Source organism: Oncorhynchus mykiss, chromosome 12, assembly GCF_057628025.1.
Source record: "Oncorhynchus mykiss isolate SJ-2025 chromosome 12, ASM5762802v1, whole genome shotgun sequence".
Taxonomy (NCBI): Eukaryota; Metazoa; Chordata; class Actinopteri; order Salmoniformes; family Salmonidae; genus Oncorhynchus; species Oncorhynchus mykiss.
This window is the reverse complement of record NC_143033.1, coordinates 73,103,729-73,128,433: the sequence shown is the minus strand read 5'-3', so window position 1 is coordinate 73,128,433 and position 24,705 is coordinate 73,103,729. Positions and strand designations below refer to the sequence as shown.

The 24,705-nt window shown below is 44.4% G+C and overlaps 1 protein-coding gene across 1 annotated transcript; it reads right to left on the bottom strand.

Annotated features, from left to right (window-relative positions):
• Nucleotides 1-10,507: 10,507 nt before the first annotated feature.
• LOC110486238 (neurogenic differentiation factor 2) lies at nucleotides 10,508-15,640 on the bottom strand. Its single transcript, XM_021557684.3, has 2 exons — nucleotides 15,355-15,640; nucleotides 10,508-13,131 (listed from the first exon to the last, which is right to left on the bottom strand). The coding sequence occupies exon 2, from the start codon at nucleotides 13,122-13,124 to the stop codon at nucleotides 12,045-12,047; it is 1,080 nt and encodes a 359-aa protein (XP_021413359.2). The 5' UTR covers nucleotides 13,125-13,131; nucleotides 15,355-15,640; the 3' UTR covers nucleotides 10,508-12,044.
• Between the last annotated feature and the right edge of the window lie 9,065 nt (nucleotides 15,641-24,705).

Below are 24,705 nucleotides of genomic sequence, written 5' to 3'. Positions count from 1 at the left end.
TAATTGACATCATTTGACTCAATTGGAGGTGTACCTGTGGATGTATTTCAAGGCATACCTTCAAACTCAGTGCCACTTTGCTTGACATCATGGGAAAATCAAAAGAAATCAGCCAAGACCTCAGAAAAGAAATGTAGACCTCCACAAGCCTGGTTCATCCTTGGGAGATATTTCCAAACGCCTGAAGGTACCACATTCATCTGTACAAACAATAGTACGCAAGTATAAACACCATGGGACCACGCAGCCGTCATACTGCTCAGGAAGGAGACGCGTTCTGTATCCTAGAGATAAATCGCAAATCAATCCCAGAACAACAGCAAAGGACCTTGTGAAGATGCTGGAGGAAACAGGTACAAAAGTATCTATATCCACAGTAAACCGAGTCCTATATCGACATAACCTGAAAGGCCGCTCAGCAAGGAAGAAGCCACTGCACCAAAACCGCCATAAAAAATCCAGACTACAGTTTACAACTGCACATGGTGACAAAGATTGTACTTTTTGGAGAAATATCCTCTGGTCTGATGAAACAAAAATAGAAATGTTTGGCCATAATGACCATTGTTATGTTTGAAGGAAAAATGGGGAGGCTTGCAAGTCGAAGAACACCATCCCAACCGTGAAGCACAGGGGTGGCAACATCATACTGTCGGGGTGCTTTGCTGCAGGAGGGACTGGTGCACTTCACAAAATAGATGACATCATGAGGTAGGAAAATTATGTGGATATATTGAAGCAACATCTCAAGACATCAGTCAGGAAGTTTTAAAGCATGGTCGCAAATGGGTCTTCCAAATGGACAATGACCCCAAGCATACTTCCAAAGTTATGGCTTAAGGACAACAAAGTCAAGGTAGTGGAGTGGCCATAGCAAAGCCCTGACCTCAGTCCTATAGAAAATGTGTGGGCAGAACTGAAAAAAGTGTGTGCGGGCAAGGAGGACTACAAACCCGACTCAGTTACACCAGCTCATTCAGTAGGAATGGGCCAAAATTCACCCAACTTATTGTGGGAAGCTTGTGGAAGGCTACCCAAAACGTTTGACCCAAGTTAAACAATTTTCATGCAATGCTACTAAATACTAATTGATTGTATGTTAACTTCTAACCCACTGGGAATGTGATGAAAGAAATAAGCTGAAAGAAATAATTATCTCTACTATTATTCTGACATTTCACATTCTTAAAATAAAGTGGTGATCCTAACTGACCTGAGACAGGGATTTTTTACTAGGATTAAGTGTCAGGAATTGTGAAAGACTGACTTTAAATGTATGTGGCTAGGATATATATATACTTCCGACTTCAACTGTAGCTATTTGGTTAACTATATAACTGTCTGCATTGACCCTTTTTGCACTAACCCGTTTAACTAATCACATATGCTGCTGCTACAGTTTACTACCATGTGATGTGACTCTGGATGACAACATGTTTGTTTCCAACTTTATGGCTGTTTTCCTAAAGAAGTTAAATCTGCTTCCTGTTTTGTTTCCTTGCCACAATACTAACGAGTATCGCGATACTGGTATTGTCCCAACCCTAATTATTGTCCTTTAAGGGTACTACCTGTATCATAACCCCTCTTCTTCTTCTTCTTCATCCTCCTCTCTCATGTTGTCTCTCTCCCTCTCTCTGTTCCTCCTTCTCTCAGACACATGCGACATATTGAGTGCCTGCAGCGAGATTCTTCCCCTTGAGCGGCATTCCAGAGCAGGCCATCCCATGGGGGGAGGAGAGTAGGACTGGACAGGGGGGGCCAGAGGCTCCTTAGAGTAGATGGAGCCTGAGTGGAGGGAGAGATCCCCATTGATGTACCCCATCATTACACACACACATACACGTGAGTACATGCACGTACACATACACAGGCACACACACGCACACACCGTCAGTGAGTGTGTTCTGGACCAATCTAGGGAGAAATGTCCCAACTCCCACATTGTTTGTCTGGTGTGGTTGGTTCTTGCATCAGCCTCAGTCATGCCAAGCAGGCCTCTCTCCAGTCCCCCAGTCTGCAGAGGGGACATCAATTCAAACAGCTCCTATCCACCTATAGGAAAGGCCTGTAGCTGGAAGAAGCAGGTAGTAGAGGCCCAGTTCATTGTAGTGTCTGTCTCTGTTGAGCATCAGTCACATGTAAATGAGTGTGAATGTGAATGATCATATGAAATCAAATCAAGAACACAAGCTATAGTTTAGTCTTTTCCGTCCTTATGTCCTGTTTTAGTTCACCCTGGCCTGTTTTCACCACAAACTGTAATGTATGTCCTGACACATCACATCATACTGCTCATATGGGAGTGTGTTAGGGTGAGTTCTGGATTCGTCAGACTCTGTTCCTTGCTTAATTCAATTAGAACAGGGACTTTGAGTGTGCGATGCAATGCTTATCCCTGTTTGTGTGTGTGCATTTTTGTCACATTATCTTATCACTTCTCTCGTTCTTTCCCTTCGTCCTTGCCTCTTTCTTCATTCTTTCTGTCTGCCACTAAATATTTAATTTGCTGTGCAGTAGAGGCAGGCTGCTACATTAACCAGAGGTGCCAATTGAGCTCTCTGCTTGTGGCTCGCTGTATAAAAATAAACACACTCTACTTGTAATGAACAGATGTCACAGAATTTAAACGTGCACTCACCCCATCCTCTCCCTCTTCCTCCCCCCTTCCTGCACATGCACACACAGCATACATACAGATGCACTAGTGCAATCACACACACACACTCACTCCTACACACATAGCGCAACTCGGTGGCCATATTCACATGAACACTCTCTGAAACACACATACACACACGTACGCACACACATACATTAACATGCATATGTAGAGCACACACACACCTATTCCCATGTGCACTTTACTTGGGAAACAAGACTTCTGTCTGCCAGCTATGTCTCCCCTCTTCTCTCTCTCTCTCTCTCTCGCTTGCTCTCTCTCTCAGAAGGTAACACAGCATGTGGGCCTGTTGTTAAGTTATTGCATCTGCACTGTTTTCCTGTAGTCCTCCCATCTCTCTCCCAAAGCCAGCCAGCCATCCCAGAATCCCTAGCGACAGCATCGGCTCCCATGTCTGTGCCGAGGGGAAGGGTTGTGTGTGTGTTTCCCGACCCCCTGTTGTTCCCACCCTTTTCCCAGGGTGTGTGTGCCAACTCTCCATGTTTCCTGGCTGATAAGAGTGAAGGAGAGACGATGGAGAGACTTGCTACGTACCTGGAGACTCCCGGATGCCAAGGCTGGGCATGGCTTCCTCTAGCTGGGGATGAGCCTTCAGACTGCTCATAGCAAACCTTCACGACCTGTCTGTATTCAGAGAGCTGAGACGTCGGTATTAGTCCAGTAATACATGGCACATTAATTACACGTTTTTATATTATTGTTAGTGACCTACATGTAACTGAACCCTAAGGAGTGAAGAGGTGGTAGAGGACTAGGAGGAGAGTTGAGAGGGTAGAGCTGAGGAGAGGAGTGGAAAGGACAGGTGGTGAAGTGTAGGAGAGGATAGGAAAGGGAGGAGAAGAGAGGAGGAGAAGACAGGAGATGAAAGGAGAGGTGCTGGAGGACAGGAGGGATGGAGAAAAAGAGAAAAGGAAGATGGTGGAGAGGTCGTCAGGGGGGTGATCAGTGAGGTGGATGGGATGCTGTCTGACAGGTCCAGCTGGGAGACTGCCCGCCCCCCCAGTACTGCAAACTGGTCAATATGGAGGCCAATTACTGCTACCCATGTGACCGTAGCATCATCCAACCCTATCACACACACACACACACAAGCACGCAAGAGCACACTCACACACAATCCTATAACACATGCCATCTGTGCAGACCAGCAACAACCCACAGCTACCCCCTCTGATCCAACAGTGTCCCCATACACACTCCTACTTAACCTCCTAAACATGGTTCAACCACGCCCAACCCAGGGAGGGTCTCACTGGTGACCAGCCAGAACATAGCTACACTGCCCTCGACAGAGATGACTGACAGTTGTCAGATGGAAGCATCCATCTGCAGAGAGTAAACAATAAACTATAGTTACCAAGCCATTGTCCCCTATAGGCCTCACCCTCCCTGGTGTCTTCCCAATCTCTACCCCTGCCTGCATTGTCCCCAAAACCTATGTGGCAACCCCCCTAAGGTTCCAAACCTACCTGGCACCCCTCCTAATCTCCACCCCTGTCTGTCACCCTCCCTGCTACCCTTCCTGTTGTCCCCCTCGTTCCTCTACTGGCATTCAGTCCAACAGTAGCAGATTCTCCATTTAGCTTCTGCCTCGTCTGCCCCCGTCGCCCCGTGCCCCACCGCCGTGCCCCATTGTGCGATAACAAACAGATGTTGTGGAATTTCCACTGAATCGCCTGCCAGTGACAGCCTTGCCTCCTTGTCTGGCGTACAGTCTGGCACTGGGGCTGAGCAGTGCATGCATGGGGCTGGCTGTGTCGGATTGTGTGCATGCTTGTATTCACTATGTGAGAGGCAAGATATTTCAAGTAAGCTTTCTCTCTCTCCCTCTCTGTGGTGTGTGTGTGTGTGTGTGTGTGTGTGTGTGTGTGTGTGTGTGTGTGTGTGTGTGTGTGTGTGTGTGTGTGTGTGTGTGTGTGTGTGTGTGTGTGTGTGTGTGTTTCCAATGGCACTAGATATGACCTGATGTTGATTTCCTTTACTTACCTTCAGCATCATGGTCGCTTCTAAAAAAAAAAGCCCTCTCCTGTAGCTTTTATGATAATGACATAAAACAATTATGTATTTGTATTTTATTGATACACAGTATTATACGTAGGCAAATAGGTTCTTTAAATGTTTCCTGTTTAATTTGCTTTTCTAATATTTAGACTTGTTAATTGGAATTCACACCAGTTAAGGATACTTGTGACATTTTGATAATCGCACTATATTGCCTGTTATGTCGGACAAACACTTTTCTTTGATATCTTCCACCAAGTTTAGCGAGAAAAGAGTGGGCACACACGATAATTTAAACAGCGAGATGTATTCACTCACTTTGCAGAGGGCACGTGAATACTGTGTGTTCGGTTTGTGAAGTTCGTAGCCTTCAATACGATCTCTATTCCATTTCTGTTGCAGTGACTCCCTCAATCTCTCAAGAGCTGAGGATTGTGCTGCTGGTGGTCAACAATAAACACCATCCTGGGCAGAGAGGAGTTACTGTAAGGCCACAGTTTACGTTGGCCTAAAATATTTTCATACATATTTTTTAAAATAAATCAATGTTTAGAAAGAATATGAATTGACGTGTGGGAACCATCCTATCACCTGTGCGAGCTCGTGGATAGCCTAGGCACTCGCCCAGATCGGGAGCTCTCTCCATTGTGCAGCAGAGTAGCCTTCTGCCACTCTGTACAGGGTGTCGGCATCAGTCGTGGTTCGGGCAGAAATAAGGGAATGATTGTAATGCAACGTTTTAGCCAGATAACACATTCGTTAACAATCCCAAAATGTAAATTCCTGCTATGTCAATTGATCAAAAAACAGCATGAAGACATTTTCACCAGAGAATTTCTTCAGCACTTACTCGGTGTGTGTGTTTTGAAGTCAGAATAAGAACTTTCTTTTTAAACGTGCTGGATAATGAACAGATGCCGTGAAATTAGGAAAGAAATACAGACTCCTCCCAGCAGCGCCACTTTGGCCGGCAAACTGGCACAAGGCAGCGGCGAGGCGCGCGGGTGTCCTCTCCAGAGCTCGTGCTGGTGCCGGGGAACATTAAGGAACTTGGCACACGCAGCTCTGCATGGCTGCCAACTTCCGCCTCTGGAAAGCGCGCACCTAACGCCGGACAGGGGAATATTTTGATAGATGCCCTCTCCAACTGGCTCGAGCCTGCTCCACCGCATGCACTGACTCAATAAACGCACCAGCACACTTCGGTTTTTGCTGATTTGCCTAAAAACGCATTTTAAAGAATAGACTACGCCTATAGCATTATCATATGCTATTTAACCTTTTTTATGCAATACATCATGCTGTACTCAACTTTCTGCACACAACTGTTTTATTCAGTTTGTCAAGATTGCCAAAATCGTTCCAGTAATTGTATTATCCTAAAGTGAGTGAAGGCACAATTTAGTCACATCACAGTCACGTGTACGGGAATGCATCAATGACCACGAAGCCTAGACTTTGGTTTATTTCACGTCCTCTCGCGCACTGTCATCACTGTCATCGCAGAATGAAACGCGCGAGTGAATTGTGGTCAGTGTTTGGTTTGAAACGAGAGAAAGGAATAGACTAGCCTAAAAAATAGCCTAGATGATTTTAGACACATATACTGTATAAGCAAACTCAAGTATTACTGAGATAAATGCACTGGATTAAGCCTAGGCTACATCAGCCTAATTCCCATTTCATGCACCTGAAGATCTCCTGCGTGCAAAATAGCCTGCTTTTGGGATTAAGTAAAGTTGTCTATTTTTATAGGCTGATATCCGATATGTAGTTATGTTCGTTTTTATATTTGTATTTAGTCTATTTGTGTAAAATGTAGCTAAACTTTCAATTTAGATTGCTGTCCAAATGCCACACCAGTTTTAGTCTAGCCTCTAATACAAATAGATAACAATAAAACTGGGGCTACAAAATTAATTTTGTCCATATATATGTTGTTTTATTATATTTTTAACAAGGCTGTTCTCAATTTATACTGTTGGCTGTGCTGGCCTACATTGCTGCCGGTCATCATCACTCCACGGCCCAAGTCCAGCTCCCTTTCTTCTGTGAGCAGGAGTGTTCTCAGCTAATCGCACCCTGGACATTTTGAGGAACATATGGGACCCGGGGCAGCGCTCCAAACCAAGCCGGGTGGCATCGTTTCATGCACAAGGGACGCGCGAGGGCAACTGCTGCCCCTTGCATAGTGCGTCTAGAAGGCTTGCCTCAAAATCACACGTGTGTGTTCAAAAATAATACAAATGAATGTCATTATTTTTTTATTTTCTTCAGGTTATCATGGCATTGAATAAGCGTCATGAAGTGTTCAAGAGTTGCGACGAGAATATTAGACCGCCCGAGCTGCCTGACAATGATCGTATTTGGGACTAGGCCTGTTGTCTCTTAAATTACATTTTATTTTCTCATTCCGATATTTACTTTACAGCACATGTCAATGTGTTTTTAATTATAGTTGATAGTCAGGAAGTAATCCCCTCCGCGAATTTAGTCGATGTCTTATATGCTCCATTATATTTTGAGAGATAGTTGGCTATTATCTAGTGATGGAGAGGTGTGAATTAAAAAATATATCTATTTAGGAATATGAATGTTTTACTGTTGTTAATGTGCTTATGCTAAAAACTGGAACGTATAAATATGTGAGTGCAGTCATCAATACCAAAAGCATTAGACAGTGCGGGAGGCCATTCAACTAGTTGATAGTCAATTTTGAAAAGCATGTTTGCACATTCAAATACACGTTCATTCAGTGCATTTGACTCAAAATCCCAAAATGTATCTCATAAGAATGCACCATATACATTTTTTAAGGTGTAAAATCAAATAAGGTTAGTGTAAAGATTCATTAAAAACAAATCATTTCAGTTGAAACAATAAGTCTACTGTATTTTCTGACAAACAAAAATCGACGAAAAAAGTTTTGCATCAAGGGAATACAATCACACAATACACTTTTGATAAAGGTTAAAAGCTGTAACTGTGACCTAGAGAATTAGCTACGCCTGGCAAAATAAATGCTAAAAGTCAAGCACAATGGAAATCTCTTATCTCTCAATTCATTTCAATTTAAGGGATTTATTGTCATGGGAAACATATGTTAACATTGCCAAAGCAAGTGAACTAGATAATAAACAAAAGTGAAATAAACAATACAAATGAACAGTAAACATTACACTCACAAAAGTTCAAAAATAAAAAACACATTTCAAATGTCACATTATCTGCAAATAGTTAAATTACAAAAGGGAAAATATATAAACATAAAAATGGGTTGTATTTACAATGGTGTTTGTTCTTGACTGGTTGCCATTTTCTCGTGACAACAGGTCAAATGTTGCTGCCGTGATGGCACAATGTGGTATTTCACCCAGTAGATATGGGAGTTCATCAAAATTGGGCATGTTTTCTAATTCTTTGTGGGTCTGTGTAATCTGAGCGATATATGTGTCTCTAATATGGTCATACATTTGGCACGAGGTTAGGAAGTGCAGCTCAGTTGACACCTTATTTGGTGGTCAGTGTGCACATAGCCTGTCTTCTCTTGAGAGCCAGGGATGCCTACAGCAGCCTTTTTCAATAGTCTTTACATAGTCAAAGCTTTTCTTAAGTTTGGGTCAGTCTAGTTTACTCAGTTTTTTTTGTTAATTCTTTCCAAAGTGTCATAAATATATTTTCGTTTTCTCGTGATTTGGTTGGGTCTAATTGTGTTGCTGTCCTGGGGCTCTGTGGGGTCTGTTTGTGTTTGTGAACAGAGCCACAGGACCAGCTTGCTTAGGGGACTCTTCTCCAGGTTCATCTCTCTGTAGGTGATGGCTTTGTTATGGAAGGTTTGGGAATCGCTTCCTTTTAGGTGGTTGTAGAATTTAAAGGCTCTTTTCTGGATTTTGATAATTAGTGGGTATCGGCCTAATTCTACTCTGCATGCATTATTTGATGTTTTACGTTGTACATGGAGGATATTTTTTGGCAGAGTTCTCTCTCAATTCAGCGGTCTTTATTGGCATGGCAAACATATGTTAACATTGTCAAAGCAAGTGAAATAGATAATAAATAAAAGTGAAATAAACAATATCAAATGAACAGTAAACATTGCACTCACAAAAGTCCCTCTCTATCTCTCTCTCTTTCGGTGTGTGTGTGTGAAAGTTATGGATGTTATGATGTCCTGCTTAGTCCATCCGGGTAGGCTATCTGTGGAGTAATAAAGGTGGGGTTGAATAAATGCGCTGTGGCAAATACATGACTTTGCTTGTTCCCAAAACATTCCAACATGGAGTACATGGGCTGTATTAAGGTCCTCGGCTGCCCGAAGTATTTCAGCCTCTTTCCAATGCCGTGTTTTGATGATAAATTATATCCTTTACTAGTTTGGAATCCTGTATGTTTCGTGCCTTTTTGGGCCACAATTTTCGATAATTTAATGTCAATGAATAGGGCTTTAGTCGCCTGTATTTCTTCCGCCTTTCAAAAATAATATCATATACATATACACCGCCCATTTGCCTCTATCCCGTGCATTGTGACTCTTGTGTCCGTTTGAGTCAAGTTTACCTTTGATGCCAAGAATATTCTGGCATGCGCTCAAAGGGAGCAGGCTGCTGCTTGTATGCACAAACGCAAAAGAAGCCCGAAAAACACACAAACGCATGATCTAGATCCGGGATGGGCACCATTGATCATCAGACTGCATAACTGCAAAGATTTGTCTTGGAAAATATGTAGAATTGCCGCAAACTTGCTTTGAAATGGCAACATTTTCTCTACCCCCCCCCCCTGGCAAAATGTGTACAATTTCAGGAAATGAACTGTAAAACGTAAAGTTTTTCTCTTCGCTGTAAAGTCGGGTGCTAAAATGTGTTGCTCGCAAGGTGGGAGGGTCCCCAAAAGACTTGAACCGGCTCTGACTGCATATGGGTATGGATGTGGGTATGCAGACCCGAGAGCCACTGCGGCCCCTCATGATGAGTTCCTATGTTTTGTGACCCCACCCACATCAAAGTTGCACACCCCTGATCTAGAAGTTAGTTGTCATAGCAGTCCCTCCCTTTAAAGGAATTTGTTAGGCTTATAACGGTTCCCATATCATTTGACCATCCTAGAAATCCCCGAAAGCTTCAGACAGGCCCTTTGGTAACTGTTAGGGATTTTGGCTCGCCTGCAGATCCGGAGGCCGTTTCCCAATCTGTCCAGATCCTGCTGTTCAACTCATTAGAGTCCATTGCAGGGCTTCTTCGTTGACACATTTGTCTTTGTAATATGTTCGTTGTGTTCGGGAAAGATGGTGTTGGCCTGTTGATTAGATCCTATAATGCCCGTTCTTTCCTCCATGCCTAATCATTAGGAATGCTAGCATCTCCCACAGTGGAAGTCTTTCGAAAATGGTTTCGAAAACATTCTGCAACTCTTTTTGTGGGCTTAATTGAAGAATGGGATTTACAGCAACTTATTGATATGTCTGCCATATTAAACCATTGGATATAGCCAGCCGAACCTGTTAGAGTCACATGTCAAGTGACGCTACTTCTTGTAATCGGTCAACGCACTTACCGAAAGCATGAGCGATATGGGGATGTTAAATAGTAAACCCATTATTTTCCAGGCCACACTGCGTCATCTTTTCATAGAGCATTTCCAATGATGAGAATAATCATAGGAATAATATAATACAGTCCTTACGTAGTTGATTATTATGCTGATAATTTAACCTGCTAGCCAGAATATACTTGTTTTACACTATGTAATGGATCAAATTCAACGAGAAAAGATAACGTTTACAGAACTTGGATATAGGTTTAAAATGAAATGATGTAGCGCAAGTTCATGTATTATCATTTTATTTTACCACACACACATTGTTTAAATACAAAGTTTCAACTTTCACTTTCAATGAAAAATGCAACACATGTTGACGACTCTGGGGACCCTTAGTGGAAATATTTGCATTGATGAGTTATTATAGGCAAAAGGATGCATGAAATAAAACAGTTTGTAAATAATAATAACAATAATAGTAATAATCATGTTATTTCAGTGCAATATATCGACCTTCTGATATAACTTCGACTATTTCGAAATTGAGTGCTAAATCCTGGCCCTTACACTTTTAGAAATAGTCCTATTCAACAAGTCAATGTGCTCGATTGATTTAGAAAGTTACTTGACTTGCCATATTTGTTCCTGTGGCATGACATGAAATATTGTGTTTAGCATATTTAATATCGGCCTGTCCCATTTTCCGTCCAGTCACTGACAGGATTGTAGATGTATAAAGGCCAGTAGATGTATAAAGGCAAAGGCTATTGGCTTACATTAAACCATTTTCGATTGCATTAAAATGCAATCTAAAATCTAGTGCAAACTTGCAAATCCATCAAAGGTAGCCTCATCTAATGAACGTAAACACTATCGAATCGTTTACATTAGAAGGACTTGACCATCCGGAACCGGTAGCATGAGCCCATATCTGCTTCTTTAGAATCGTTCATTTCAAATGTTGGCTTTAGCCTTATAGGCCTACTCTGCCAAGTAGTGTTTCATTTTCCTTTGCTTTTCCTTATCCATTGGTGGTATTCTAGGGATCGAAAATTGTATTCTCTGTGTCATTATGGTGACTTGAATCCATGTCCCTCAATAACAAAAATAGACGTCAAGCAATTCCCCACCGTGTGTGTTATGGTAATCAGAATAGGGGCTGAGAAGCAATGAAAGTATATTGTTGAGAAGATTTAAATGAATGATTTAATGTACACTATTTTAGATATAGCCTATAGTTGGTCCTTGTATACTCGTTTGGCGTAGGCTAGTTCTTGCATAGATGTGAAATGTGTTTAATGATCAGACATAGCTGTTGCCAATTGCCGACATTTAAAAAATATATATCTTCCTATCTCTGCGACATGCTTGCTTTTAAGTGCACTGCTTGCTTCTTAATTGAATCCTCTATTTTCATATTAGGCTATTATTTCCAAATTAGTTACAGCATCATCGGTTGTTACAATGTTATAAACGTGACTATGCGGTTGCATTTTAACTATGTTCATCTAGCAATTTCAATAATAACCCATACGCCAATCACCGTCAAATCTGTACACATTCCATTTCAAATGCAACATTTTCACAGCATCCCATCGTCACAGAATAGAAACAAAATAAATACAATTATATAAAAGGACATAGAAAAACAATAAATAAAACGCTGTTTCCGCAATGATCCGTGTCTGGTGTCATAGTCCTTTGAGACTAAGTATTAGGGTAGGGGCTGGGGGGTGACCGTGCACGCTCCTTGCCAAAGGTGGGCAACTAATTGATTGTTGATTGCAAGAAGACTCCCACGCATGGCAATATTACTGCCGTTTCAGTTGTGGAAAAACGCATTGAGTTCATCGTATACGGGGACGGGGGCTCTTTCGTGGTGCAGGTGCATGTCGTGGTAAGGCGATACGTTTTCAGAGTGGATGCTGCTCCGCACACCTGAAGAACCGTATATGTGGCCAGCAGTGGGGCGAGAGCCGGCCAGGCCGGAGTAATGCATAGAGTAATGGTAGCCTTTCTCGGCTACCTCGGGGGACGTAGTGCCCTGGTGCTTCAGAGAAAAGTTGCCATTGATGCACACGGGAGGGGAGATGGGCCCCTCATACTCTGGGCTGTTGTATTCTGGAGATCCACTGCCACCGTACAGTGAATCGTAGGCTGAGCAGTACCCTTGTGTCCGTAAGGGATGCGAGTTGGAACCAGACTGATACTGAGGGCTGGAGAGGCGGGAGCACTGGTAGGGGTAAGGATGCATGGAGAAGGAGTTGGAGCTGGGATAGCGTCCTCCCTCCGGACACTGCTCCGTTAGGAAGTTTCGGGAGTTGAGCTGCAGACAACCCGCAACCAGGTTGGTCGTGGGTTGGGACAATCCTTTACACAGCGTCTGCACGTAGGACACAATATCAGGCTTCTTCCCGGAGCGCAGGATCTCAGAGAGGGCCCAGATATAGTTCTTGGCCAAACGGAGAGTCTCGATTTTGGAGAGCTTTTGCGTTTTGGAGTAACAGGGTACGACTTTGCGCAGATTGTCGAGCGCAGAGTTCAGATCGTGCATGCGCGTCCTCTCCCGTGAGTTTGCCTTCTGACGACGCAACTTGGAGCGCTCGATACGGGCAGGTGTCATTTTACGCTTCTTAGGGCCCCGTTTTTTGGGCCCGTCCCCCTCTGCACCGTCTTCTCCTTCGTCCTCATCCGCCTCGTCGTCGTCCTCGTCTTCACCGCCGATCTCAGAATGTGCCCGGCTGCTTCTCAGGTCCGGGACATCCATGTCGTCATCGCCCACGCGGCAGTGATCCTCATCCTCCTTGGTCTTCGAGTCCTCGCTCTCGCTGTCCTCTGCCCAGGCCGAATACTTCTGCATGTCGGGAAGCAGCGACGGGTCACTGAACAGCCTAGTCAACATTGCGGCACTGAAAGAGATAAAGGATGTTGTGTGAGGGCATTTCAAATCAGAAAAGGGCTAAAGGTAAGAAGAAGAACGTAATGAAATGCATTCAACAACAATGGGATAATACTCAAATGCGGATTAATATCTCTACATGATAAAGGCAGAGGACATGAATAGCCTAATAAGACTGAAATGATACGTGTTGGGAGGAACTAAAACAGCATGCCATAGGAAACATTTCAGTGAACACCCGGATCTATCGCCCAACCGTTCCCCTATTTAATTCCCTGCTGTCGTCCATGTGCTCCCCTTGCCCTCGCGCAGCGGGTCTCAACAGCAGAGGCCACATTACAGACCCGTGTGGCGCGCTGTGAAGCAACGTGCCCCTACTTTCACTCCCCCCCCCCCCCCCCCCCCCCCCCCCCCCGACGCCCACATACTTCTGGCTACATTCCAGCACTATTCCACCGCACTACCCACCTCCACAAAAAGCATGGCAAGAGGATATGTACAGTGTCTCTACCTCGGTGTTGATCATCGTGTCAGAAGATGACAAAATATTGTGTGTGGATATCGGAAATTATTTGAATTAATAGGCTATCGTATTTTTTTGTAAAATGTGACATTGAGATGACTTCTACCACACCTGCAGAGCCGCTGTTGTCTTATCACGCTCAACCTTATATCCTACCAGAGAGCCCTATAGGATAACAAGGGTTAATATTATCCACAAAGATCCATTTTGATTGCCAATAAATTATTCTAATAATAATAATATTAATAATAATGTACATTGTTATTATGACACTCAATAACGATTTAATGTGTAAATATCTTACCCAAACGCCAATTAGAATATCATCCAAATGTTATAATCCAAAAATGCGAAGTTGATTGAGCCAGGCCTTTTTGAAAATGGCATCAATTTTCACCAATTATCAATTATTATTTTGAATGTAAATAGCCAGTGCGAAGATATGATAGATGGACAGTTTAAACCATCTCAAACCAGTAACATAATTGTCACCCTAAATCACTGTAAATCTCTTGTATCTCTGGTAGGCTGGAGAACTGTGGTTGGGCTACGTGATGTTGTGTGGACCCAAAGTCAACCAGGAGGAATACGGTGCTAATTATCTAGAGGGTGTGCCAGAGGCAAAATCTCGTTTGGAAATTTCAGGCTCAGGAGATTTGCTCATTTAAAAAAAAACAAAAAACGTTTAATTAACAGACCATGTAGACTACCTTACCAGAAAAATATTTCACACATAATTCAGTATGCACGACTGAGCGATTCCAAACCACTTTTAGTTGGAAAGGTTTGCAATTACAGATGGAAATTGCTTGTATCCTTTTAGCAGTCGTTAAATATATATCAAAAATGCATTTCAGAAAACAGATTAGTATTTTCTTGAAGTTGCAACAATAATCTCCTCTTGCATGGCCCGTGCTTGCGTGATTTAGGGGAGATATCGATGTATTTGGAATGTAAAAGGGTGTGCTGTTGATAGAATAATTATGGATGATAAAACTACACAAATAAATAATGTCCGTATTAGCCTACTGTACATTCACTTTCAATAACGCCCCACCCACCCTTTCCTTTTCTCCAAGATGAACACTCAGATAAAATCGTCGATAAATCTTCTCTCTAAGCCATGAGATGCAGAAATAATTAGCTGACGGTGAAGAATAATTCTACCTCCCCTCTCTCTACCTATGTATCTCTCTTTCTCTTCATCTCTCTGTTTCCATGGGTCCATGGAAACAGGTTTTATTTTGTATTTTTCACTAATCAAATTAATGCCTTATACTGTCTGACTATAGAAATTAATTAAATTCAGGAGGAAGATTGTTGCATTTTTTTCGATTGTCCGCAGAGATAGACGGTAAACTAGAGCTTGTCTTTGTGTATTGCTGTTTTCTGAACAAAATAAGCATGGAATACTAATATTGCACTCCTAGCCTATAATTAACACACAGAATGGAGGTCCGCGCTGTTAAAAGTTGAAGGACGAATGGAGCATAACATCGTGCCAAACGAAGAACCAGAGCTACACCATAATCCAAATGTTCAAAAATGGCATATAGCTGAGTGAACTCAAAACAGACGTTTACAGGAGGCACAAACATCCACCAAAAAAACGGTCACGAATTAACCTTGCATTATTCATCTCTATTTATTAAATTAATTACTTTCCATATTGGGAAGGTCACTCGTCGATTTGTTTACACTCCAACTTACCTCAGCGGGAGCTCTTGAAGGGGTGGAAAGCGCGTGAGTTCAGACCATCTTCTGGGACCGCGAGCAAACGCTCCTATAGGTGCGGCAGGGTGCTTTCAGTGTGCTATCCGCGCGCGCGCTCTGAGACTGTGGCATCGCTACCAGGCAGGGTTACATACCAGCTATGATGCCAGGCCATATGGTTGGCACGTCACTGGCAAGAACCATCACATGAGAGCCGGTGATTGACATGCGCCCGCATTCGGAGAGATTGTCTTCCCGAGGGAAGAGGGCCCCGCCATCTGTCACTGCGCTCGCGCTCACACAGCCAGAAAAAGAGAGAAACTGAGACGGAGGCAATACGAGTGAAAGAGAGGAAACAGAAAAGTGGGCGAACAAAAATGTTTGTTGTAGACAACGGATATTATTAGTGTATTTGCCTTTATTTTTTATTTTTGTACATTTAACCTAAGGGTTAAGTTAAACGATAGCATGCATAAAACAACGGTGCTCAAGGAGAGGGGGTTGGGGTGCATTTGCAGACCTAGGAACAGAAGGCGATATTGTTCATCTATTTATTTACCTAATTGAATGGCATTATAGTGATCTATTCAGGGGGGAAAATAATCCAAACAAATAGCATTGCGCGCAGACTCTACGGGCAGAATGATCAATGACACTCATCTTCAATAAAGACAGACAGACAGATAAATATAGGCTATTGAGACCCTATTGATTGTTTGTTATTTATAGGTGCTCGTGAGACGAGATCGGAGATTAGACGTGAGCAAGGGTAGGAGGGATGACGAGGTTGTTTGAGCGCTGGTGTTTTCAGAGTGAGACGCTGAGGGTGGCCTGGGGGGCGAGCGAGCTCCAGTCCTCCTGCACAGCAACAACGATGGGGCCCAGGTGTGCGACCCCACCAGGGACAGGATAAGGGCGGGGATCGGTGAGGGAGGGGGCCAGGGGTTGGTTGGAGCTGGCATCTGTGCGGTTGCCCAGAGTGGGAGGAGCGTTGGCACACTAACCAAATCAATGGCATTATAAATAAGAGAGGTTCAAGCCTGCGAATTCCTGCTTTTCTCTTCCCCACTTCTTGTGTCATTGGTATCTCTGAGTTATCTCTATTCCAAGTTCCAACTCCAATATCTCACCATTAGGCAGGCATTAGTGAATTTAATCTGGAAAACGAGCTCTGTGACCATCAGTTGGCATGCATGTGTCTGTCCATTGGCACAGCAATGACACACAATTGAGAGGTGGGAAAAGGGACATTTTGAAGCAAGAAAATAGCACCATGGGTTCATGTCCTTGGACCAGGTTCTCCTCCAACTGCCCAGAGATCCCAGTTAGACACCCACCAGGGGAGGGTCACCTGTGGGGTCAGCAGTAGTGTGGCAACAGCTGTGGCTACGGAGGTCATGATTCTGCACGTTCGATAATGTGTCCCATCCAGTCCCTGACGGGCTGAGAGAGAGGATGGCATCCTGGCACCACTCCAAAGGTGGGGGATGGAAGGCATCACGTCATCACGCCCTGCTGCCAGCCAAATCGGTGCCCTACCTCAGCAGCACTAGTGAGGCGGGAATGGAGGGCGCTGGGCACGGGTTGCCTTACCCGTGCATTTCAACAAGTCCCAATCGTCCTTCAAATCACCTTGCCAAAAGAAATGGCAAATGTCAACAGCATCGTTTTAGCCAATGACAGGCTAAAGGAGACAACAAACATGGCGGTTGTAAACTGGTATTAGAATACTGGGAAGAGTTTATGCAAAATAATGTGTTCGTGTGTATGGATTTTGTCAGATCAAATCAAATCAAATTTTATTGGTCACATACACATGGTTAGCAGATGTTATTGCGAGTGTAGTGAAATGCTTGTGCTTGTAGTTCCGACAGTGCAGCAATATCTAAAATGTAATCTAACAATTCCACAACAACTACCTAATGCACACAAATCTAAGTAAATGAATGGAATAAGAATATATACATATAAATATTTGGATGAGCAATGACAGAGTGGCATAGGCAATATGCAATAGATGGTATAAAATACAGTATATACATATGAGATGAGTAATGCAAGATATGTAAATATTATTAAAGTGGCATTATTAAAGTGACTAGTGATCGATTTATTAAAGTGGCCAATGATTTCAAGTCTGTATGTAGGCAGCAGCCTCTCTGTGTTAGTGATGGCTGTTTAACAGTCTGATGGTCTTGAGATATTAGCTTTTTTTCAGTCTCTCTGTCCCAGTTTTGATGCACCTGTACTGACCTCGCCTTCTGGATGGTAGCCGGGTGAACAGGCAGTGGCTCAGGTGGTTGTCGTACTTGATGGTCTTTTTGGCCTTCCTGTAACATAGGGTGCATAGGTGTCCTGGAGGGCAGGTAGTTTGTCCCCGGTGATGCGTTATGCAGACCACACCACCCTCTGGAGAGAGCCTTGTGGTTGTGGGTGGTGCTGTTGCCGTATCAGGCAGTGATACAGCCCGACAGGATGCTCTTAATTGTGCACCTGTAAAAGTTTGTGAGGGTTTTAGGTGACAAGCCAAATTTCTTCAGCCTCTTGAGGTTGAAGAGGCGCTGTTGCGCCTTCTTCACCACACTGTCTGTGTAGGTGGACCATGTCAGTTTGTCCATGATGTGTACTCTGAGGAACTTAAAAGTTTCCACCTTCTCCACTGCTGTCTCATCGATGAGGATAGGGGGGTGCTCCCTCTGCTGTTTCCTGAAGTCCACGATCTTCTCCTTTTGCTTTGTTGATGTTGAGTGAGAGATTGTTTTCCTGACACCACCTGCTCCCTGTAGGCTGTCTCGTCGTTGTTGGTGATCAAGCCTATTACTGTTGTGTTGTCTACAAACTTGATGATTGAGTTGGAGGCGTGCATGGCCACGCAGCCATGGGTGAACAGGGATTACAGGAGGGGGCTGAGCACACACCCTTGTGGGGCCACAGTGTTGTGGATCAGCGAAGTGGAGATGTTGTTTCCTACCTTCACCACCTGGGGGTGGCCCATTAGGAAGTCCAGGACCCAATTGCAGAGGGTGTGGTTGAGACCCAGAGCCTCAAGCTTAATGATGAGCTTGGAGGGTACTCTGGTCTTGAATGCTGAGCTATGAACAGCATTCTTATATAGGTATTCCTCTTGTCCAGATAGGATAGGGCAGTGTGCAGTGTGATGGCGATTGCATCGTCTGTGGACCTATTGGGGCGGTAAGAAAATTGATGTTGGTCCAGGGTGACAGGTAGGGTGTTGGTGATATGATCCTTGACTTGTATCTCAAAGCACTTCATGATGATAGAAGTGAGTACTACAGGGCGATAGTCCTTTAGTCCAGTTACCTTTGCCTTCCTGGGTACAGGAACAATGGTGGCCATCTTGAACTGGGGGACAGCAGACTGGGATAGGGAGAGATTGAATATGTGCGTAAACACACCAGCCAGCTGATCTGCGCATGCTCTGAGAACGCAGCTAGGGATTCCGCCTGGGCCGGCTGCCTTGCGAGGGTTAACACGTTTAAATGTTTTACTCACGTTGGCCACGGAGAAGGAGAGCCCACAGTCCTTGGTAGCGGGCCGCGTCAGTGTCCTCAAAGCGGGCAAAGAAGGTGTTTAGTTTGTCTGGAAGCAAGACGTCGGTGTCCACGACGTGGTTGGTTTTCCTTTTGTAGTCCGTGATTGTCTGTTGACCCTGCCACATGCATCTCGTGTCTGAGCCGTTGAATTGCAACTCCACTTTGTCTCTGTACTGACATTTCCCTTGTTTGATTGCCTTACAGAGGGAATAACTACACTGTTTGTATTCGGCCATATTCCCAGTCACCTTTCCATGGTTAAATGCAGTGGTGCGAGCTTATGAACCACCTGGGTGTTATCATTGTCTGTTGACGACCACCCAATATATATACTATAATTTAGAGACACTTCAATGGGTGTTTTCTCTATAAAGGTGTGGTCCTTTAGGTGTAGTCCTTTAGTTGTAGTTCTTTAGGTGCAACACTCACATGTACTTCAACACTGTGACTCTCATTGGCTGCATTGTATTGGTTTGTCAGATTATCTACCACAGGGGTGTCAAAGTCTTTTCGCCACACCCCTGTACCTGTCACCTCCCAGCGTCCCACACGACCACGATTCTGACCAGATTACACGTATTTCACTTTTCTGTCTGTGATGCAACTCCTACACTGCAACTTCCACGCACGCACGCACGCACACACACACACACACACACACACACACACACACACACACACACACACACACCCACACACCCACCCTCCCCCGCCAGACTCCCAGACCCCATCTGCACTCTCCTCTCTCCAGCCTCCTAATTGCATATGCACAAATGCAAATGCCTATTAATTAATTACTTGACTAATTAGTGCAGTGGTATTAGAGAGCAATAAATCAAGTGGAGATGGGGCCGAGGATGAAGGGGCAGGAGGAGGTCTGTGTGCAGCCAGCATCCACAATGAACACACACCAGGGGGAGTGCTGCTACTGCTCATCTGTGTGTGTGTGTGTGTGTGTGTGTGTGTGCGCGTGTGTGTGTGTGTTTCTGTGTGCCCATAAGAGTGTGTGTGCACTGGAGCATCCTAAAAATCATTAAAAGACTGAGGAAGTGAAGAGAAAAGAGCGAGTTTATGAATACGGAGTTTGTGGTTCAGCTCATGTATCAGTTTTGACGCTAATGGTCATGTAGCCTAGTTGAGAGGCATACAACAAACCTGGCAGCCCTGGCAGCTCTGTCTGTGTTTGTGTGTTTGTAGGTCTGCCAGGACACATCATAGGTGCCCATAGAGATCTCCAGTCTGAAATATTCATCCCTGTGCACTCTCCGCTCACCAAGACAGTGTGGTCCTAATTGCAGCATCAGACAGCTCCACCTCTCTCTCTCTCTCTGTGCTGCCTGGCTCTGGCTGCCGTGGATACTAGCCGCATTTGTCTGTGTGTGGGTCCATGTGTGTCTGTATGGAGGTGGCGAAAGGTACTCACATTACGTTGTGCTTTGCTTATGTGTCTGTCTGTCTGTCTGTCTGTCTGTCTGGACTGCCTGACTGCCTGACTGCCTGACTGACTGACTGACTGACTGACTGACTGACTGGGTGTCTGGGTGTGTGGCTACAGGGTGTGCGTGGCTCAGGGATTCTTCATCAGTTCCCGTGCCAGACCATGTCCGGCCAAGCTGAACCATCTTATGGGATTTCTGCCTTTTAATTATAGTAACGATAGAGGATTAATTGTGGCAGTGGAAACAAGGGCCCATAGATTATTGATGATATGTGTGAGGGGCTTGGGGGTGTAGAGGGAGGGAGGGAGGGAGGGAGGGAGGGAGGGAGGGAGGGAGGGAGGGAGAAAAAGAGAGATATAAAGAGAGAGAATGGGAGAGAGAAAAAGAGGAGAGAGAGAGAAAGTGAGAAGGAGAGGGAGAGAGAGGTACGTAGACAGAGAGAGAGGGAGAGAGAAAAAGAGCGAGAGAGAGAGAGCGCTAAATAAATCACTGCCTTAGTCACAGCCACCTCCTCTCCTCTGTCATAATGTCCACCGCCTGCTACAGTACCATGTCTAGATGTCAGTGTCGGGGGTTTATTCAAATGATCAAATATGAGGCAAAAGCGACATCTGTAGGATATTAAGTGACACTGCATCCTGGCATGGTTTCTGTTTGTTTCATTGCTGCATCTCCTTTTGTACCAGTAGATGGTGGACTTTGGACACAAAGTGTTCCTGCCGTGGATCTTTTCATCACTTCTTCCCCCTGCCTCGTCTGTAATCCACCTCTCACAGTGGACCTGGTCCATGTCAACATGTGCTTTGTGATTCTCCCTTTTCCCCTATTCTGTTCCTCTCGCTCTCCCTCTTTCTCCGTCTCCCAGGGATTATCCCATCATTCGGTTGTGCATGTTGTCCTAACACATTCCAGATGGATATTGGTCCAGGCCAGAGCCAGAGCGCTCACTTTCTCAGTATGTTCAGTGTCTGGCTTTGTCATCATAATAGTCCTTATGGTACAATAATCTCTTTCTCTCTCTCGCTCTCTCTCGCTCTCGCTCTCTCGCTCTGCCTCTCTCTCTCTCTCTCTCTCTCGCTCTGCCTCTCTCTCTCTCTCTCTCCCTCTCGCTCTGCCTCTCTCTCTCTCTCTCTCTCTCGCTCTGCCTCTCTCTCTCTCGCTCTGCCTCTCTCTCTCTCTGTCTCTCGCTCTGCCTCTCTCTCACTCTCTCTCTCGCTCTGCCTCTCTCTCTCTCTCTCTCTCTCTCTCTCTCTGTCTCTCTCTCGCACTCTCTCGCTCTGTCTCTCTCTCTCGCTTTGTCTCTCCCTGTCTCGATCTCTCTAGCTATCTCTGTCTCTCTCACTTTCTCTCGCTCTCCCTCTCTCTCAATTCAATTCAATTCAAGGGGCTTTATTGGCATGGGAAACATGTTAACATTGCCAAAGCAAGTGAAGTAGATAATATACAAAAGTGAAAAAAAGAACAGTAAACATTACACTCAGAGACGTTCCAAAAGAATAAAGACATTACAAATGTCATATTATGTATATATACAGTGTTGTAACGATGAGGAAATGGTTAAAGTACAAAAGGGAAAATAAATAAACATAAATATGGGTTGTATTTACAAAGGTGTTTGTTCTTCACTGGTTGCAGGTCACAAATCTCGCTGGTGTGATGTATATTGTGATGTATAAATCGGGTTTGTCTCTCTCTCTCTCTCACTCTCGCTTTATCTCTCTCTCGCTTTCTCTCTCTCAATTTATAAAAAATTCAATTTGTTTTATTGGCATGACGTAACAATGTACATATAACCAAAGCTTACTTTGGATATTTACAATATGAAAATAATAAGAATCAAAGGTGTCAATGGCAAAACAGTAACAACATTAACCAAGGGTCAAAATAACCATAAATAACCAAAAATAACAATTAGCATACAGTAGAGAACATGTGCAGGTTGATTTGTCTGTCCGACACTCTCCCTCATCTTATGGCAGGCAGCAATCTAGTGTGCTGCCAACCCACAGCTCTCTGTGTCCTCCCCCAACAGGACGGGTAGCCTATTCTCATCAGAGATGTCTTTGGAACCTTGAAATAAGTGTTTCAAATTTGGGGAAATTACACTCTAGTAGTTTTATATTTATATATTTTGGACATTTTGTCAGGAAATGCAGCTCTGTCTCAGGTTCTGCTGTTGTGCAGTGGTTGCACAGCCTTTCCTCTACATGGAGCCAGGTTTTCCTGTGTCTACCCTTCTCAATGGCAAGGCTGTGCTCACTGAGCCTGTACTTTTTCTAAGGTTTTGATCAGTAACCATGGTCAAATAGTTAGCCACGGTGTATTGTCGATCTAGGGCCAGATAGCACTGCATTTTGCTTGGTGCTTGTGTTTGTGTTTCCCAATAAGCAATGTAGTTTTGTTTTGATTGTGTTGTAATTTGTTTTATTCTGATTGATTTGATGTTCTGGTCCTGAGGCTTCAGTGTGCTAGTAGAACAGGTTTGTGAACTCAGCCCCAGGACCAGCGGGATGAGGGGACTCTTTTCTTTGCTCAGCTCTTGGTATTGCAGGGCTTGGTAATGATATGAGAGGTGGTCACTGTATTTTAGATGTTTCCAAAACTTAATTGCTCTTTTTTGACTTTTTATTATTAGTGGATATTGGCCTAATTCTGCCCTGCATGCATTGTTTGTAGTTTTCCTCTGGACATATAGGAGAATCTTACAGAACTCTGCATGCAGGGTTTAAATGGGGTGTTTGTTCCATTTGGTGAAATCTTGTTTTGCAAGTGGAAGCCACATCTCGCTGCCATAAAGTGCAATTGGTTCAATGACACATTCAATTAGTTTTAGCCAAATTTTAATAGGTATTTCAATTTGAATTGCTTTCTCTCTCAGTTCATTCACTGCCTCATTAAGGTGTCCAGTTGAGCTTATTTTTAAACCTAAGTCGTTGTAGTGTGTGCAGTACTCTATATATTTTGTACCAATTGAGAACTTTGGTCTAATTCCCTAAGATATGAGATCTTTCTCTCTCACTCCTTCTCTCACTCTCTCTCTCTCCTTTTCTCACTCTCTATCGCTCTCTCTCTCTCTCTCTCCCTGTCTCTCGCTCTCTCTCTCTCTCCCTGTCTCTCTCTCTCGCTCTCTCTCTCTCTCCCTGTCTCACTCTCTCGCTCGCTCTCTCTCCCTGTCTCACTCTCTCTCGCTCTCTCTCCCTGTCTCACTCTCTCTCACTCTCTCTGTCTCATTCTCTCTCGCTCTCTCTCTCTCCCTGTCTCACACTCTCGCTCTCTCTCTCTCTCTGTCTCACTCTCTCTCTCCGTCTCTCTCTCTCTCTCCGTCTCTCTCTCTCTCCGTCTCTCTCTCTCTCTCTCCGTCTCTCTCTCTCTCCGTCTCACTCTCTCTCTCCGTCTCACTCTCTCTCTCCGTCTCACTCTCTCTAGTTCTCTCTCTCCCTCTCACACTCTTCCTCTCCCCTTCTTTCTCTCTCCCCTTCTTTCTCTCTCCCCTTCTCTAGCTCTCCCCTCTCACTCCCTCTCTCTAGCTCTCCCCTCTCACTCCCTCTCTCTAGCTCTCCCCTCTCACTCCCTCTCTCTAGCTCTCCCCTTCTCTCTCACTCCCTCTCTCTAGCTCTCCCCTTCTCCGTCCGTCCGTCCATCCGTCTGTCTGTCTGTGATCTCATAGTGGTGCTTGTACTCAATTGTCACCACATCACATACCATTATGGTGTGTGTGTGTGTTTCTACTTGCACGCATGACCGTATGCATATTCATCTGGTTTCCACAGTGCCATCCCTGTACTGACAGACAGGCCAGTAGATAGTGCCTAAACAATGGTCTGTCTCATCCTCAGTCCAGGAGCAAGGCAGGAGATACACAGGTGGATTTGAACTAGCTGCCTCACCTGTCCAGTGCTACCTTCCCAAACCCTATAATGACCACATGACCAGAATCATTGTATGATGTGAACACGTAGTTAGTATTTGCCAGCTGTGATGCGTCAGCGATGTAGGTAATGTAGGTGGAGAGCAGAGGGATGAGTTTAAGTGAGGACTGATAAACACTCTCTTTCTGTGTGACCTGTTATGAATTATGAGAACACCTGCCGTCCTGGGACAAAGCCTCTCTGTGATCCTTAGAAATGAATGATTTCACATTTTTACTTTGCTGTTGACGTCCAAACCCCAGGTGCTTCAGCTTATTACCGACAGAACACTTGGCTGGCGCTCATGAGGAATTAGGGCGGGGCAGGATTTGGACCGGACTGAGTGGGGCTGTAGATTATAGTTTCAATGCTCCATTACCTTTCCATAGCCTTGCCACCTCCATGTACGCAGGCACCTACGTTTCTTTACATCGTATGATCTTCTCT

Coding starts and splice junctions, on each gene's coding strand:
- LOC110486238 (XM_021557684.3), bottom strand. CDS start 13,124: ATGTTGACTAGGCTGTTCAGTGACCCGTCGCTGCTTCCCGACATGCAG.